The 20068-nt window shown below is 42.0% G+C and overlaps 1 protein-coding gene across 12 annotated transcripts in view; it reads right to left on the bottom strand.

Moving 5' to 3' along the window:
- The window catches only part of LPP (LIM domain containing preferred translocation partner in lipoma), a 679749-nt gene that overhangs the window by 163401 nt on the left and 496280 nt on the right, over window positions 1–20068 (bottom strand). For all 12 annotated transcript variants that reach the window (XM_086674971.1, XM_086674973.1, XM_086674968.1 and 9 more), the window contains one exon: window positions 727–853. In XM_086674971.1, the coding sequence (XP_086531097.1) occupies window positions 727–853 (127 nt within the window). The remainder of the gene's footprint in view (window positions 1–726; window positions 854–20068) is intronic.

The following is a 20068-nucleotide window of genomic DNA, read 5'->3' as shown; positions in this document are numbered from 1 at the left end:
ACATTACACTAACGGACTGGATGAAATAACCATTCATAATTATTCACAGATTTGGAGAGGGGAGAAGGTTGAAAAAAATACAGTGGGACATCTTTTCCTAAACTTTCAGAGGGGAAAGAATTGAAAGTACAGAATTTAGACACTATCCAATTCCGTATTTTGTATATAAATATTTATGTACTTATTTATTTAAAATGTTTATTTATTTATTTTGAGAGAGAAAAGGGGGGTGAAGAGAGAGGGAGAGACAGAATCCCAAGCATGTTCCACAATGTCAGCGCAAAGGCCAACATGGGGCTCGATCTCACCAACCATGAGATCGTCACTTGAGCCGAAATCAAGAGTCTGACGCTCAATCGACTGAGTCACCCAGATGTCCCTGCACGTATATAAATATTTAGACCAGTGAGGAGCCTGAACACATACAGAAATCCTATTTCTGCCTAATTTAGAGAAGCTTACAAACTGTGAAAAATTAGTTTTAAAATCAAATTTGTATTCCAAGAAACTGTACAATACCCTTGTGCTTTTAGTATGAGCTGAACAGATATCACATTTATGGCAGTCTCACAAAGCAATTTCCAGAACCTTCCATTTTGTGCATTCGAACTCCAATGCATCTAGACCCAAATCGTTTGCCAGTGGAGATGCTGATACTCCTCATTATCAATTAAGAAAAACCGAACAAGGCATTCACTTCAGAAGCCAGCTCTCAACCCCACTCACCAAAGTATTCATCAGCAGGTGGATTTTCCATATCATACAGCATCTTCTTGGTTAGGTGTTCAAGCTCATCTTCAGGGCGGAATGAAGGGGGAACAGCTGGAGGCCCCATGGATCCTGTTTGTCCACTCTGAAAGGCAGAAAACACACAGTTAGTTCTTTAAATGCAATCTAGACAATCAAAGCAATCAAGTAGCGTTTGCATTGTACAGGAGAAGGTACTGGACATGGCTACTAAGAGATCTGGGTTTTAGAATCAGTTTTAACATTCTTCGGTGTCTGATCTTGGACACATCATTGTCAGTATTCACCTGTCTTAGTGAGATGAGTCATCTACCGGGCTTTAGAAAACCATGTTTACAACAGTAGGAATCTATTGCATTCAGTAATTGCTAAGCAGTCACTACGGAGCAGTTGTATATTTATAAAAACAAGATGAATAAATTGAGCTTCCCCCCTTATGGAGTTTACAGTCAAATGAGAGGTACAGGCACATTAATAATTAAAGATAAAGCAACTTTAGGAACTGCACAATCGGGGTACATAAGGGACCTCTCATGTAGCCTGAAAGGAGGTATTCCAGAGAAGAGGCAGGTGCAGACTAGGACTTATTCAGCTAAAAGGCAGGAAACTTATAGGCAGCGGTTCTTATATTCAGGTGAGAAAAGGCTAACTGGTTTAAGGAGCTCCTGGCAGTTGTGTATTTCTGCAGCTTGTACAAAGCTTGAGATAGGAGATGGGATGGATCTGATGGGGTACAGGGGGGCAGAAAGTGAATGGCCTTGTGTTCTGGTTAAGGTGGTTGAGTAGCTTTTCCCCCTAGTACTACAAACAGCCACATACCAAATGGGGGAGGTAAATCAAAAGCACTGATACTGGGTTGGTGTTTAAATAGGTGAGCGAGCCAGAATTATAGCACTGTCAGGGAGTCAAGTGTCAGGGGAAAGATTACCTGAGATGTTTGACCAAGAATCCAAAGTATGTAGAGAAAAAAGAAAGGCCAGATGCCAGATGTAAAGTAGCTTTGCATGATGTAAATAAAAGGGAATGTATAATGTATAATTCTGTTTTCCTTTGCGTATATTATAACTTTGACCATTCCCGGTATCACACTCCAGCATCTTTAATCAATGTGCTTATAACAGAAAAACTTATAAAAAGTTAAGAAATGGGGCACCTGGGTGGCTCAGTTGGGTTAGCATCCAACTTCGGCTCATCTCATGATCTCACAGTTAGTGAGTTCAAGCCCTGTGTGGGGCTCTGCGCTGACAGCTCAGGGCCCAGAGCCTGCTTCGGATTCTCTGTCTCCCTCTCTCTCTCTGCCCCTCCCCTGCTTGTGTGCATGCTCTCTCTCTCAAAAATAAATAAATACACATTTTTTTAAAAAGTTAAGAAATAATGATGTCCATGATGACTAATGGAGAAAGCTGGGACTGAGAATGTAAATTCTTCTTACTTTTATGTTTTTAATTTTTTTTTTCAACGTTTATTTATTTTTGGGACAGAGAGAGACAGAGCATGAACGGGGGAGGGGCAGAGAGAGAGGGAGACACAGAATCGGAAACAGGCTCCAGGCTCTGAGCCATCAGCCCAGAGCCCGACGCGGGGCTCAAACTCACGGACCGCGAGATCGTGACCTGGCTGAAGTCGGACGCTTAATCGACTGCGCCACCCAGGTGCCCCTATGTTTTTAATTTTTAATTTAAATCCAAGTTAGTTAACATATAGTGTAGTATTGGTTTGAGGAGTAGAATTCAGGGATTCATCACTTACATATAACACCCAGTGCTCATCCCAACAAGTGCCCTCGTTAATGCCCATTACCCATATAGCTCATGCCCTCCGCCCCACCTCCCCTCCAGAAACCCTCAGTTTGTTGTCTGTATTTAGGAGTCTCTTATGGTTTGTCTCCCTCTCTGTTTATGCATCCTTAAGTTGTTATCAAGAATTTCTCCTTTCATGAACAGTTTACAAGAATCACTTCAACAAAACTTATAGCTGCATATTCATTCACCTGTTCTCCTCCCTATACTAAATGAGTTCTTAGATGTGAAAATCCTACAAAGCACAAATACCTGTACAAATGTTTCATCCTTACTACCAACATGTATTTCAACCACTCCAAGATACATGTTGATTATTTGTGTGATGTCTGAGGCATAAAACGCCACCTAAGCATATGTCAAGTTGTTACTTGGCACCTATTTGGACCTTTCTCTATATTTTTCATTTTTTAGGTATTTGAAATGTACAGGAGGTTGCGAGTATGGACATGCAGAAAGCCTTTAAAAGGCCCTCAATTTTTGTCTATGTTGGTTACTAATCTTACATTGGGATTTTATTTCATTGTTGGACACAATCTGGATGGAGAACGGACAACAGTGAATAAACCACGGTATGTGGCCGGTGACAGAGACAAAAAAAAAATAGAGCTGCATGCTGGAATCTTTTATTCATTGTGAGATAAGGAAATTTAACATCCAAAAAGATCAGGGCAGGGCTAGTTATGATAAACCCAGGACAAGAGCCCATCCTAGACTCATTTATTCAATAAACATTAAATGTTAAATTTAAGGTCTCCTCTAAAGTGCAAATAGCATTTGAACATTGGAGGAACGATTTGCTAGTGATATTAAACTTTAAATGGCACAGAGGTTATCACTTCTAGGAAAATTTTGCAGAAATAATCATAAAGTTATATGACCAAGGCCAGTCACAGGAACCATATTTGAAAAAAAAGGAGGAACCTGAAGTAACAATGTAACTATTCATCCACCGGTAAGAGGTCACTTAAATGCACAATGATAGATACATACAATGGAATGTGAAAAGCTTTTAAAAGGGTACATTACAAATCTATCTGCAAGGTATGAAAAGGTGACATGGCCATGCGATCAAAGGAAAAGATCTAGTTATAGGACAGGAAGTGTAAATGATGGCCCCATTTTTGTAAAGTAAGTACAGTTTAATTATGTACTGTTCTTTTTTTTATTTTTATTTTTTAATTTTTTTTAACATTTATTTATTATTGAGAGAGAGACAGAGCATGAGCAGGAGAGGGGCAGAGAGATGGGGAGGCACAGATTCCAAAGCAGGCTCCAGGCTCCGAGCTGTCAGCACAGAGCCCGACTCGGGGCCCGAACTCACAAACTGGGAGATCATGACCTGAGCCAAAGTCGGTCGCTCAACTGACTGAGCCACCCAGGTGCCCCTATGTACTGTTCTATATATAGGTTGGAAAAAACGTCTGAAAGGACATACACTCAAGTGTTAAAGGGGATTTATCTCTGGGTTTGGAATCCCGGGGACCTTTCAATTTCTAAGTTTGTGTTTCTTTTACAATATGTAATTCTACTTCTGCAATCCATGAAGTACAACTTTTTAAATGAAAGGAATTCAAGCGACAAAGATATGTCAGATACTAGCAAAGCCCTGGAACAGGCTTCCAGCCCAGGTCAGATGGGGGCCCTGAGAGGAGCAAAAGGCCAAAGGTGGGACGCGTTGGGTGTGAGTGGGAAAAAAGGCAAGTGGTTCTGTGTTTAAGACTGAAGAGGCGAAAGAAAGGAAGGGCCAGCTAATGACTACCATGCCGTACCGGATGCTGAGGGCCTCCCTAGGGGCCAAGGGCTCTAGGCCCTGTGTGAGACCACAGACAACTCTGAAAACCCGATGAGCTGAGCTCCCTTTTGGCAGAGAGAGACTGACATCCATAAAAACGCACACTGAATTTACTTATAATCTCAGGAAGCTCACAAGCCACGGGAAACATATCTACAGACCCTCAGGTAGGAATGTCCAGGCAACAGAAACCGCAGTAGGGATTTTCAGCAGCGAGGTGAGCTAATCAGATTAGAAAGTTCTCTCTGGAGTACAGGGAGGATGGGAGAGCCATGAGACTGGAAGGAGGTGGGGAGCTTATCCTAAAATATGTGTGGCCAGAGAGTGAAGGGACTTGCGAGGTGGTGACATTATGGTTAGAGACAGAGGTTTAACTCAGGCACTGGCTTGGGGTCCTCAGGTGAGCTTGTGAACCCTGGATGACTTCAGATTCCCTTCTGTAGAATGGGCCTGTCCAGGTTATCTCGCAGTTGCTAAGAGGATTGAAATCAGAGAGCTTTTGCATGTCATGCTATAGACAGCTTACCTACTTTCAAACCATGGTCACAAAGGGACTCTCTCTGGACCTTCAACCTGGCTCTGAGGGAGGGGATAATCCCAGTTCAGGTGACAGAATTGAAGGCATGGATGGGAAGCTGACCTACATCATGTTTTCCAGACTTGCAATAAGGAGAAAACTTGAGCCCCAAAGAGGGTGTCATCTGACTCCAAAAGCCAGGCAATTTTTCCAACCAAACATCGCTTCCCATGGAGAAAGTGGAGAAATGTCGGAAATATTACCTGTAACGTCAATGGCGTTGGCTGTTTTATTTTAAATCAACAACCATTAAGGAAAACCTGATAATTCCTGCTCCCAGTCTTAGGGCAGACCCTGAGGGAATAGACACACTTTAGCATTGTGTGGCCCTAATATACATGCTTTTGCCTTTTAACATAAACAGTGGCAGCGGGAAGGCCAGGTTTGTCCTCTGCCAGCAATTCAGATTCTACCCTTAGCACTTACGTTACCAGGAGAGGTTATTTCCAAGTACTCCCCTTGTCAGGACTTCATAGATTTTAAGAAAAATATTCCATTCCTTTCATTCTCCAATTACTCCCTATTAGCTTTGCAATACAGTTTCTGAAGTACCACATTTGGAAAGTCACTTTCCTTTTCTTTTACATTCTAATCCCCTATCATGCTAACCTTGGATTCCCGGTATTTCGTATGAGGAAGGACCCCAAGACGACATCTCTCCCAGTGCTTGTGAACGTTATTTGGCCACAGAATTTCGTCCCTGCTCCGCCCCTGGCCTCCATCCCCAAACAGTGCACAAAATTTAACATGCATGAAGAATACTTATTGGTAAAAACACAGACCCCTTAGTGTCCATGTGTCTGTCACACCAAGGAAGACACCCAGGGCTTTCTTTGAAGTTCAAGTCCTGTAATTACTTTAGGGTTTCTCTCACTTCAATTTCTCTTTCTCAGTAGCACTCAGAACGCAGTGCATCCTAAGATGCGCAATTCATCTTTTGATAAGCAGCTCCCAGCATTGTGCTTGGGTAATAGAATACAATGGAAAATTTGTGGGGTGGGGGCTGGAAGGGATGTGTTGGATTGTACTGTTTTTTTATTTCTTCAAACATAGAGACGTGCATGGTATCGGCAATATACTCACTGCAGCATAATAATAATTCCTTGCATTTTTGTGACCCTTTTCAAGGTGCCTGTTTTCACATACACGTAATCTCAAATGTTTATGCAACAGCCCTGTGTAATAGGTAATCCTGCGTCATGAGGAAATGGAGGCCCACAGAGGGTAAATGAGCTCCCTCGGTGGAGACCTGACTGCTGCCAGGGGCTGTGAGAGTCAGACGTGTTTCAACGACACCGCAGTGGTCCTCAGTTCCAGGGCCATCTGCAAGCCCTTCTAAGCTCTGTTATTTTGGAGTAATTTGGATTTTTTTCAGAGTAGAGGTTTACTGCTAACTAGTGAAACAAAAGTCCTACATAGCAAACACAAACAAAGCCTCTACACATTCTTATAAGTATCAATATTAATCACTAATATGAGTGTTCTTTGAAATGTCTACCACTCCTAGAAAAGGCAAAAAACAAACAAAACCCATTATATGACCTACACATGAGTTACTGAGAAGTGGATTTCAGAAGACTGCTTCAAAATTCTCTTAAACATACCTTTCCTAAGAAATTGCCAAGTGCCAAGCACTATCATAAACTCAAATTATTCATGATTCCTGCCTCTGACAACTCATGGTTTAGGAAACAAGAGGCATGAAAGTAGAAAATTACAGTAAGTGTAAATACTAAGCCACAGGGATGAATTCAATGTTCTGAGATGGGAGAAGGCTACCAGTAAGGATATATCCTCTTAGTTTGATCTTGAAGGATAAATAGATTTTAAACAATTGAAGAAAGAAAAAGAAAGGAAGGAAGGAAGGATGGAAGGAAGGAAGGAAGTCAAGACATTCCAAGAGTAACATGTAGAAAAGAACAGGCATGTTAGAAAAAAAACAAATGTTAAGAAATAGAGGAGGAACAGAGCTAGATGATGAGGTTAGAGAAATGACCTGTGGTCAATGTCTACACTGTTTTAGGAAACAGAGAACCATCAGGAGATTTAGAACTGGGTGTTCACTTTACTAAAGACACATTTTGGAAATATACATATTGGGAACATCTTCAAACACCAAGGCCAATGATGCCTTAAAAATGCAACCAGACAGCATGGCATTTCTGAGCAATTTAATGGCTATTATGTTTAAGGACCCTGATATTCATTAAGTAAGCAGAGACCGCTACCTGCTCACGAAACTGACTTCCTCCTCTTTCTGAGCACATGGCTGGACTACAGTTTCCATTCTCCATCGCAGTTAGATGTGGCCGTGGGAGGCACGAGAAAGGAGAAACACACCCTGTGGAGAGCGATCCACTGACCAGGCTGGTCTGCCTCAAACTGTTACAGAAGGGAGACTGGGAGGAAATATGCTCAAAGGTTCATGGTTGAAAGTAATGGGAGACTGGTTTATATTCTTTCTATTTTCCTATATTTTAATTTTTTTACAATAAAGTTTTTTACCCTCAGATAAGGAACAAAAATTTTTTTCTTGATACAGAAGTGTCAGAAAATGGAAAATGTCCAAGCATCTGCAACTGGTTCCTCTCTGTCATGGTTTTTTTCTTGCTAGAGGCCCAGGTGATGATATTCCGGGGAAGGCTTATTATGAATACTGTAGCCAAATTTGGATCTAGGTCCCTGGTAAAAGTTATGGGTGAGGCTGTACAAAAATGAGGACTATTTCTGCAAACAAAGTGATATGGATGGAATCCTTGGTGAGCGTGGAAACTGCCAGATTAAGAATAACACAAATAACAATATCCATCACATTTATGTAACAATGATGGTATTTGAAGTGTTTTACATATTCTTATATAGGAACCCATAAGCACAGAAGAGCTTATTTATCTCTCTAATCTGTGTTCTGCCTTTAACGGGTCCAGTAATTTTGATCAAATCATTTCTATTCCCCGAGCCTTAGTAGCGTTCTGTGCAAAATGATGTTTTCAAAGATTCCTTTGATTCTACCCTATCTTATTTTTGTGCCCATAATATGCAGGGCATATATCATTACAGATATTTATAGGGAAATCACAGATAATTCATATTTTCGGATACTTTGTAGTCTATAAAAACAGACACACACTGAGTAAGTGGAAACATCATCATTAGAGATTTCCATTTACAGGAGGATTTAAACCACTTGTCAGCATCCCCTGAAACAATCTAGAACTTCATTCAGCATTCTGAATCTGAGTAAGCAGCTGGCAGGTCACAGGGTTTCTGCAGCCTACTGAACTTTCACTACATGTAGGGCATGAAAATCAAGAACAAACAAAGGTTAAACGCCCGATGCTCACCCCTCCTCGGGGGGAGCCAAGAAGAACTTCACCATCCCTCCTAAATGCAACAAGAAGCATAGTAAGCAGCCTGCACTGGGGTGCAAACAGTGAAGACCCCAAGGAGAACACCCACCACCTTCAATCTTTGTCACCGCCGATTTACTATTTAAATATATGCGTTAAGGATCCATTTTACAAAATGGCTACCCTCTCTTTGTCATCATGCCAGCTTCCTGAGTGACTGTGATACTGACCTCGGTGTGGGTCATTTTTCTCCGGTGAGTGCTGACCCACCATTCATTCCCTAGTTACAAGGTGCTAGATAACTTGAACTTAGTACAAATCTGAACCTTACCAGAGAAGCACCGCCCAGGCAGATAAACACTGGGAAAAGACAGCCAAGATATTCAGAGAGATTACATGATAATGAATACTCTATCACTCGGGGACCAGAGCTGCTCACTTTTCTTGTCCATTTGTAATGATGTACAAGAGGTTCCTTCTCTCAGAGGGAAAATAACTTCAATTATGTGTTCTTGAAAAAAGAAACATTGAAATTATCTTCTTTCAAAAGGTAGAATTAGTCCCATTTTGGAGCTGAAAGCCTGCCAGAAAAAAATATATTTCTGATATTTTCCTTCTTTTCTTCCCCCCTCCTATTTAACTGTGTCAAGTTTGCAGTTGGCAATTTCCTGAGGCTGCTTCTCCTTTCTGACTCTCACTGAATTATCATGCTGTACTCTCGACGTCTTACTTTTAATGGAAGGAGCACCCTTTCAGGCCAAGGGCCGAAGATTTGCTGCACACCCACTCTGCTTCAGGTTAAAAGCAGTGAGTGGGCCACAGGGAAAGAAGGGGCAAGGGGAACTGCCTATTAGCAACTAGAAACCCATAAATGAACGCTCCTCACGGTTGCATAGGAGCAGAAAAACGTGTTCTTAGGCCTTCTATTCTTAACTCCTATTTTCTTGGAGAATGCGTAGCAAGGCTGCAAGGAGGGAGACCCAGAAGTTTTGACTTTAAAAGTTGATTCTAACTTTGAAACCCATTCCAGTCACCTTGCCACTTTCGGAAGTGTAATATTCTTACAACTCTTCCGCATATTCCCTTTCCCATGCCAAACACCGATGCCTCCAAATCACCATTCTTAAACCAGATTGGGAGCCACAGCCAACGACGGACGATTCTGAGTTATAGCGTGGTAGATGTTACGGCAGCCAGGGGGAAGTACCAGGCTGGGCTGTTGGCGCACAAGGGTGCGACCCTGACGAAGTCTGAGCAAACAGAAAGCGGTTCCTCTCCACGCCCACCACTCTCAAACAGGTAGCCTCAAGAGTTCCAGGGCTTGGAACATGCGTGTTCCCAGGCCTGACATCTAAGGTACACTTTCAGTCCTCTGGTGTTTGTTTCTCTACTTTTGATTTTCTCACCCACCAACTGGAAGTTAGTAACGTCTATTTCATAGGAAGGACCTTTGTAAGATATTAACCATCACATAGATGGCAGTTCTAATTACCAGGAGGGACAGCATACAAACCACTAACAAAGATGATTTTCTTCTTGGAAGTAGAATGTCTGCAGAGTCATGTGCTCTCCCAAGTAATGCTCTGCTTCTGTACTTGCTGGTGAAGCACTTCAGGGTAGTCTATCTGAACTTCACATTAACTGTGTTAGCGATAGGTGGGATTCCCCTGAGTTCTTTTGACTACAGACCTTGAAATACACACCATTCACTGAATGTACGTTTTGCTGGCTCTCCGAATGGTCAACGGTTCCACGTGTTAGCCTTTCGCACCAAAAGACAAATTGTACAGCGAGGCTCTCGTGTTGGGCTCCTTGGAAAAAGTAGCCTCCCTCATGTTTCCCTGCCTAGATGAGTTTCAGGCAAAAAGAGACCCAACTACAGATGCTGTCCCACGTGGTAGGAAAGAAGTAGGAAAGGTGACAGGCAAGAAACCCAGATCCTCAGCATCATGGAGAAGGAAGATCAGAGATCTCTTGCCAATCTAACTCACAGTTCCCATTTCATTGTTCTCAGGCAGGGCCTCCTTAAGGGAGAAAATGACTTGCCTCCATGGGGTGATAAGATCTCTCTCATTTTACTCCTCTCTTATATATGCTGTTCCTACCCAAGGCTAAAAGAAGCTGTTTCCACAATACTTTAGCTAAAACACACACGCATCCATCCTCCCCCATTAATTAGGACTTATGCATGTAACGTATAAGGGATTAGCTATAATAACGGCAAGGCAAATACAAGACATTATCTCCATTGGTAGGTTTCACCTCAATGAGATGCAAGGCATAAATGTTTGATGAATGGAATGAACTGTCGTTCAAGGTTGTTTTCAAACTAAACCAGATCTTGGTCTTAGCTATGCCCCATCAGTGCCTGGCAGTGACTTCTGGGGGGATGGTTCATCTCCATTTGGTTGCCTGGGACGATGCTAAGAGAGCTAGGTGCTCCAACATTGGGAAAAAAAAAGTTTTACCACCACAAGCTGATTTCTATCTGTTGTCCCACAGAAGAGCTATCCTCAACCAAAAGCTACATTTTTAATAAAACTGTATCAGACATCACAGTGTCTCTCTTAGCAGGACTCTGAATCTGACTGTGGTTCTAATCCACTGTGTTCAAAATGGGGTTTTACCAATTCCTTAGCCTGTCTCATAATTCTTGCCATTATCATGCTAAAAAATGGGAAGCTATTAAAAGAGAACATGTAATATTTACAAATGAATAAAAACATATATGTAAGAGTGCCAGTGTGAGTGTCTATGTAAGTAGGGATCAAAAAGCAGATACTAGAGGGAACTATACCAAAATGTTAATAGCTCATGCTAGGATGGTGGGATTATGAGTAATTTAATTTTTTTACTTATAATTTTTAAATTATCTACATTATTTATAGTGAAAATGGATGACCCTTAGAAACTCATAAGTAGACTTTATAAAACGTGGGATTTCTGTCTTTTCTTTAGTATTTTCACATATGAAGCCAGAAGGGAATGGACAACCTGACGTGGCGACAATTTGTTGAAAACAGTAAAGGCACCTAGATTTTCAGTCTGATATGCACAGAAACACTTTCCTACTGTACAAGCTGTTTCTATCTAGTGGGCTTGACAGATGCCTGAACGTGACACAAGACACTGAAATAACATGCAAATCAGTTTTTCGGTTTTGATATGCAAATATGACGCTTGGCACATCACTTTCCATGGCTGAGGTAAATTTCTGTTTTTGAGTTTTTCGTGGGAAATGCACGCCAGCCAACAAATGGTTAACTCCCCATATTTCACCTAACACAAGGTGGTTTTCATTTGAGTCAGAAAGGTTCTTGCTCAGCGATCCAAGGCACTTCGGATGCAGAGAAAGGGCGTGTGTTTTGATTGGTAACAATGCCAACGGCGGCTGCAAACAAGTGTGCCCTCAGACAGACGCGTGGATCACGGTGGATTTCTGGGCCCCGGCGGGGAGGCAGGAGGTGTCTCAATGAGAGTAACAGAGAAATGGTTTGTTGCCTGGCCCGCAAAAATCAAATCAAAGTAGTCCAACATTGTGGGAAGATTAGCTTCTGGCTGGAGATGAAGAAGAAGGAGTCAAAAGTCCTTGCTCCTAGGCTATTTGAGTGGTGTAGAAAACTGTAGTCTCTGGTGAAAACTACATTAAATTATCCACAAATACTAGTAATGAGGCATTAAGGCAATCATCAAGATGATTGAGATACATCCAGTTCAAGGACTTCATAAACCAGTCAGGCAGTCGAGGCTCATGAACGAGAAATAAAAGAATGAAGCAAAGCATTGACTGTTGATGGTAGTCAGTATGGCTTAGACACCTGAGACCATAAGCCCTCGGGGCTACCTACCTGCTTGGGTTCAAATCCCACATCCCCTACTTACCAACATCGTGACCCAGGGCAAGATGTTTCATTTGACTAAATATTAGTTGCCTTGATCATACAATGGGGTCAATTGGGTTTCCCTCATGAGTTCAATGAGAAGGTCCATGTAAATCATTTGCTGCCTTCACTAATTAAGAAATTATTATTATCCTCAAAGATATGCTATGTTGTATAAATATCACGTGAACAGATCAATGGATAATATGGATTCAGAAGAAAGAGAGGTTACGCTGGACTGGAGCATACCAAAAACATGCCAAGAGGATCAGGGGGCTTGATTTTAGGACCTGAAGGAAAGAGAGAAAACGCTTTGTAGTTCTATGCTCCTTTCTGGCCAACGAAGAACCCCGGTATAACACTCACACACACTAGATTTCAGTGAATACTTTCCAGACCATGAGAGTGTGTTTTCTATCAGAAGAAACAAACCAAGTTAGTGGTTTAAGTGACTATGTTAAGTGACTTAGCCAAAATCACACTCATAGTATGTGTCAGAGCCAGGGGTTAAACATGAGTCTTCTGATCCAAGCTCAGTGTTTTTCCACTAATTTACAGCTGCCTCTATATATTCATTTAGAGATATGAAACTTACATGATCTATCATAAAGGTTAATCAAGACAGTCAACCTCACTGATTAAAGCATGATGCTAATTATATCAGAGGTTGGAGACCAATGTGGCCCCTTCTACTTTCAGAAACATTGATTGTGGTGTAATGGAGAAAGTGTGGGCTTCAGAAGCAGACAAATCTGGGGCAAATAGCAAGTTATACCACTTCTTTTGTATATAACATTTTTTTTTAAATGTCTCTTAGCACTAGCTTCTGCATCTGTAGATGGGGTTAGGGGGCAGATAGGAGAAAGGGAATGCCCCACGTTAGGGCGATTGTGAGTAATATCTAAAATGATACCTGCTGCGTGCTAATATGTAACAGCTACTCATGACTTGTGTTAAATGCTCCCAAACAATCCATCAGATCGGAGCTCCGGATGTCTTTCAAATGTGGCAGGAAGGTGGATCAGGAAAAATGGGTGACTCAGTGTCGTTCATCAGTACTGTGGCAGAGGGAACACGAGCACACTCTGATAGTGATTCGAAAGACCAGCAACTTTAATGCTTCTAACGGATTACCAACCATGATTCAAATAACAGTAATTCTCTTGAAGGGATATCCCTCTCCATAAACTCTGAAAGGTGGAAACGCATAAGTGGTTTAATTTATATATTTATCAAGGTATAACCGATGAGACCGAAAATAAGTAAGGAATACGGAGTGGGTAGCAGGCAACAAGCAATGTTCAAAATATTTTACATTAACTCATTTACTCATCACAGCCACCCCATCAGATGGTCACTATTCCGATTTTACAAATGAGAAAACTGAGGCACAGGGATCACCCTGACTGTACCTGGGAATTTGGGATTTGAATCTAGCCATCAACTCCAGAAAGGGCATATTTAATCACCACACAAAGTGCCTCAGCTGCTCGACTGCATTTTATCAGAGGGATTTTCTGATTTTTTTTTTTCAGGAGAATTTAATCATATATTACAAAGCCTTGAGCTATCAGAGGAACCCTTCCTAAGGACAAATACTACATTTTATGATGTAGTATTTCCTCTTTGTAGAAGGATGGCAACCGAGAAAATAGCAAACATCCTGGGCAATCCTGCTGCAGAGAGACCGAACACAGGACTTTGAGAGGCATGGTCATTTTTGAGGTCTTCACTCAGGATTCACCGGGCGAAGTAGAACTGCCCTTCAAAAGGCTACTTACTTAAAGGAAACAAAACAAAAAAAAAGACTACTTCCTTCATCAGTCTCTGATACAAGCCGGAGTGTTAATGCCAAATCTTAAAATAGTCAAAGGAAATGATAAATAGCACTGTACTGAAAGGTGGGCCAAGGTAAACTCCTGCAGAAGACACTAATACTCTTGCATGTGAAAACTAAAAGATAATGCTATGTTCTAGTGACCAAGGTAATATTTTTTGTCTGCCGGGTTATGGCCTAACCATGAATGACGTACTATGAAAGTATCCCATTGTACGAGAGCTAGAGCCTTTCCAAAACGTGTCTATTTGGGAGGAAACTTCTGATCCTTGCAGACTCTCGGCAAATTTTAGAAACAGTAGACACACTAGAGATCACTTAGTGGTAGATGAGTCACTTTATTAATACCACAACAACCAAGGGTCCAGAAGGAAACTGAGTTTCCCAAGGTCACCTAGAAAACGAGCGGTGGAATCACAAGGAAAGCTCAAATCGGAGAAGCAGGACTAAGTCAAAACCAGTTAGTTCACTTTCTACCATGAAAGACTCGCGGAGACAGTGATGCATTCTTGATGCCCCATAAAGTATGTTCATTCTTGGCAAAAATTTTGGGAGCCCTAATCTACATTTATGCAGCATTCTGAGCTCCCAAGATGGAAGTTGCTATAAAGTGAAAATCATTGCTGTTATTCTCAGCGAGCCTACACAGGCTGCCAACAGCTGGCACAGACAGATGTGGTCCACAGAGATTCTGTCAGCCTGGGCTGGTACCATCCCCACACAAGGCTCCTTTCCCTCCGCTTAGCAAAGGGTGTTTCTCCTCAGTTTATGCTGACCCTGTGAGCTTCTTGTTGCTACAGGTGAGCTCAGAGTCCTAACCAGGCTGGCTTTAATCCCTCCTCTCTCCTTTGTATCAGCTACTGTTTCCTAATGACATGCCTTTCAGAGGTACTTGTCACATGGCGAGAATCTTCATCTGGGGTCTCACACAATGTGTGAAGATTATACAGTAACATTTGTGGAATCATCACTCTGTACGTACGTTTTCTCCTTTAACCTCTGGAGTAATCCAATGACATAAATTCTTTTGCTTCCTCCCTTTACTGATGAGGAAACACACAGAGAAGCTAAATAATGTGCTAAAAGTCACCGAGCTAGTATGAGGAAGAGCTAGGATTTGTACCCAACCAGAAACTGTCTCCCAACTTCCAGTAACTAGATATTAAGACCCAGAAGGATGGGGTCCAAAGTGTCACTCCAGTCATAATGAAATGGTTTGATATAATTAAGTGCCATAAACATGCAAAAGGTTATTACTATAACACCACCATGAATATCATCAAAAACTCTGTACCCATCTCTGTCATTCTAACTCTGCAGTGTAATAGGTAGGAAGCAAGTTATTACGGATTCTATTCTTATTAAAAAAAAAAAATAATGTTTATTTATTTTTGAGAGAGACAGAGTGTAAGCGGGGAAGGGGCAGAGAGAGAGGGAGACACAGAATCCGAAGCAGGCTCCAGGCTCCGAGTTGTCGGCACAGAGCCCGATGCGGGGCTCGAATCCACAAACTGTGAGATCGTGACCTGAGCTGAAGTCGGATGCCTAACCGACTGAGCCACCCAGGCGCCCCTCTATTCTTTCTGTAATAAAAAAAATATAATGCAGTGACTGATCTAGGTCATTCAGCAGTGCCTCAGCCCTCAGGAAAATGCTTAACGTTATGGACTCAGACTTCAATGCTTCTTGGATATAAATATGGGAGCCTTGTGGCAAACAAGTAACTAGATGTTACAGTACATGCATCATGTTAAGGATAGAATTGTTTCACTTACTAGATGGGACTTAGAAAGCTTCTAATAACACAAAAAGGTAGCCTAACTGAGGAGATGTTTGTACATAATACATTTATTCAAAGTACATTTGCTATGTGCCTAGTAAGTATTAGTGCTAAGGAAATAACTGAAACTTGGGTCCTTCCCTCTAGGAAATATAATAGGAAATATTAAACATCTGGAAATATCCAAAAATAAAATATCCAAAGTAAAATGGTTTAATCCCTGCTGTCAGAACACAGGAGGTGGCTGAAGCCGGGGGGATGATGGGACACTCATAAGAGAAGGTGGCCTTTTAATCAGGTCTTAGACAAAGATGGAATTCATGCATCCAGAGACGTAACAAGATGTAACATCCAGAGCCGTGAAGACCCTAGGAAGTACACAGGAGAGTCAAGTTGAAAAGTTACCATCTTTCATTCCAGGTAAAACACGTGTAACTGACCTCCTGCTCTTATGTATCTCTGTGTTCCTTTTGGGTGATATCATTGTCTGTGCTGTGCATGAAGATGTCAGGAATATTTTAGTGAAAGTGAGGGAGCTGTCTGCTGATACAGTCATCCCATATACGAGGCCACATGGGGAAACAGGTCTGCAGATCAGCCCAGGACCTTGGCACAGCAGGTCAACTGAAACACACGCTTTTTGTGCTGCTGATATTTAAAAAGGGGTTGCTTTGGGGCACCTGGCTGGCTCAGTCGGCAAAGCATGTGACTTGATCTTTGGGTTGTGAGTTCAAACCCCATGCTGGGCATAGAGCTTACTTAAAAAAGGGTCGCTTTACCGAGAGGCTGAAGAAAGTGAGCCACAAAGTGGTTGTGATGATTTCTGATGCTAACAGCTCGATGCCTGGAGGAGGGCCAGGGCGGAGAAGCCCTGGGATTTTGCTGCACAAGCTGTGCTGCCGTACAAGGGAGAGGGTCATGATGGAAGCTGGCTTTGTCTGTTTGTTCATTTGTTTTTGCAGGTTCCATGGTGTCACGTGCTGTTTTTACATAAAAGCATGGCTGTGAGTTTCCAAGTGTCCGTTCTATCTGCTCCTAAGGTATCCCCGTTCCAGGGGATCTGAGGCACTTATCACATGAAGCCAGCATTATCATAAAAATCAGACTGAAACAGCTCAATGTGTCTTCCTGCCTCTGTTACTTAATCCTTTATCTCAGTAACTAGGAGTCAATAATTTCTTTTTCTGACTAAGAACACATGTAGAAGATAAGGACAGGAAAGCCTGGCTGTTCTGAGTTCTAGGTCCCTCTTTGCTCAAGGTCGCTGGGTGCTAGCTCATCATTTCCCCTCTCTGAACCTGGTTTCGTCCAACTGGCTTCTTCCAGAGCCAGCGTCTGCTCCCCATGGAAGAAATGGATAGAAGTATTCTAAGGGGTAAAAGAAAGGGTCTTGGATGAAGATAATAACAGTGACAAGAGGTATCCAAAATTAGCAACTCAAAAATGTGCAGGCACTGTACTAAATGGATATTCTATACATTACGTGTCGTATAATGAAACCTCCTTCTACAAATGAGGAAACAAAGGCCCGGGAAAGTTCAGCAGGTTGCCTACAGACTTGTAGGGAGTACAGGAAGGGGGCGAGATTCAAATCCAGGTCTGCGTGGCTCTACTTTTTGTGTTCTTAGTCACCAAACTACCGCCAGAAGCAGGTGAATGAAGTGCAAGGAGAGAAGAATGCCTTGACTATTCTCTTATTCTACCTGTTTCTGACTATAGGGATTTCGGTGAGTATTTATAGAACCCATCTATATTTCACACCGCTATTTATCATCCTTTGAAACGTGTTATTGCTCATGCTCGAAGGGAACATAGAAATTAGGCCAACCTCTAGCTTCCAACTTACAGATTAAAGGGACTTGAACAATTCTGCGGGGGGGGGGGGGGACATTAGAAAAATCAAAGTACAGGTGGGAAAGAAGTCAATACTCCTCTTTAAGCAAGTAGAACAGTCCCTTTGAAGCTACATATACTTCACTTTAAACAGTACTTCATACAGGCATCACTATGGCAAATGTAGAAGCTTGTGGATTTAGGTTTACCAAGCTCTAACTTCCAAAGTGAAAGACTAACCCACAGCAAACAGCAAGGAGGCCAGATCGAGACTGAGGTGCCATGCTCTAATAACACACATTGTATTGAGAAGCCAGAGAATAGGATTTAATACTTGTCACACGACCTAGCTTATGTCACATCATCTCTCTAGACCTCATTCGCCTATTCTGGACCAAGCAGGTTCCACTTAAACTCTACAAGGTGGGTTTGAAGATGACTACCCTTGGAAGGATTATATGAATATTTAAGACTTTGGCAAATGTAAATGTTGACAACATGGCCTATGATGGAATAGGTTTATCTTCTGATCATTCAGTGGAAGAGACACAGTGATCTCACAGGTCAGAGAGGCAAATCCATTTTAGCAATCCCATTCTGAATTTCCTAAACTCACTCCCCGAGCCAAAAAGTGAGCTCAGATCTCCTGATATGCTGTCATGTGCTAACCAGACAAAACGTACTAATAATATCTTTCTAAAGTTTCTTTGATGTAAAAGCAAATCCCTTACAGCACAAGAAGCTATATGATTTAGGCAAGTCACTTTGCTTCGGTGCATCTCAATGTCCCTAGTGATGGAATGAATACAGTAAAGGGTATAATTCCTACAATGGGACCTCAGAGAGACTTTATTAGGAACGAGTGAGATCATGAATGGTGAAAATACTCTGGAAATAATAAAATGTCAAACAAAGGCCAGGGACAGCCAACACTTCCTCTTTAAGCCGCTGTGAGAAGGACTTTGTCACCTGCAAATACAATTGATTTACAGGAGCACAAGCAAATCAACTTCCCCTGCCAAGAAGATTTGTTGCCCTTGGTGAAATAATAGCATTTTGGCCAGAGAGGAAATTTCGTCATATTCTTTTGACTTTGTTTCTGACTTTTGAAAGGTGCATGCCTTGGATTCAGGAACTGAGCATCCGGGACCCAACACTGGCCCTGACCGTAGTTCACAGCCTGGAGTAAGCAACTTGATCGCTGACTGAGCTGAGAGGACACCTGCTAGCTACAGCCCCCAGGCTGAAATCCTTCCAACCAGCCAGGCAGCAGAAGGGGACTAAATGGCTACCATGTGCCCGACACTGTGATATGGAAACAGATTTCCAGAGTTCCTGCTGCATCTAGTGCATCCCATCCTTCCCTCATTTAATCGTTCCCTGTCCTCAGTGGGGCAGGCACAATGAGTCCCGTTTTACAGATCAGTTAGTTAACTGAGGTGAATAGAATAGAAAGTCTAGAGCTGGAATTATAATCCAGGTTCCGAAGCTTAACATTTTTTTTTCAGTTGAATCAAAGTGCCTGCCCTCCAGGAGCTCACAATCTAGTGGGAAAGTCTGAAAGGCAACTCAATAGACTGTGAGCTCCTTGAGGGCAAGGACCGTTTTTAATTCTTGTGTCTTCAGACCCCAGCATGGCATCTGCCATGCACAAGGTGCTCAAAGGGTGTTTGCTGAACGGGTAAACCATAATCAGATGTTTTCCCTCTTAAAATGCAAGTCAAATTGTATTACTCCATAGTGCTCAAAACCTCTGCTAACTGCTCTTGGCCCATCCCCTGAGAATTGCTTTTAAAACTTCTTTGAAGTCCTGCCTCCACAGCCTTAATGTCCATGATTCACTCCCTTGCACATCCCCCGTGCACCACTTCCGTACCCTGCAACTCTCTTAGCTTTTGGGAGATACTCGACAAAATGTTCGTTGAGTGAACATACAAATATGAGGGGGGATAGATCTGCGTTATATGTAGGTCATGAATATAATAATGCCAAGGTTAGATTTATCCATTAGCAAGCTTCACAGAAGATAAGACAAATGATTTGGGCCATCTAACGTGAAAATCTCAAAGGCTAGATGACATTGCATAGGAAAAATTCAATCCTTTTATTTTTTTACTCTTAATTAGACAAAATACATCAGAACAAAACATTTTTCTTTAAATCAGAGTATGTGCTATGCCAAATTCCATCTTTTCCTAAAGGATATGGGTGCAGGCCAAAAGTCCATCATATAGATTATTGTTTTTCTTCTTCTGAGTACTTAAGGAAAATTAAGTAAATCATTTGGCTTGCAGTGGCTCTCAGCAAGGTCATGGTCCTTCTCCCGCGGTGCTTGGGGCAGTTAAGGTAAGAACTATGTCTTCAAAATAAAGAAACTTTTGCCATCTTTGAAAATAAGACACCTGGTTAGCCAGGGTGTCATGGGAATAGTTAGGGCCTTGGTCGAGAAATCAGAGCCAGTAGGAAAGC

The sequence above is a fragment of the Puma concolor genome, chromosome C2, assembly GCF_028749965.1.
Source record: "Puma concolor isolate L17-30 chromosome C2, mPumCon1.1.hap2, whole genome shotgun sequence".
NCBI classification, from domain to species: domain Eukaryota; kingdom Metazoa; phylum Chordata; class Mammalia; order Carnivora; family Felidae; genus Puma; species Puma concolor.
The sequence above is the reverse complement of the archived record's forward strand: the minus strand, read 5'-3'. Positions and strand labels throughout refer to the sequence as shown.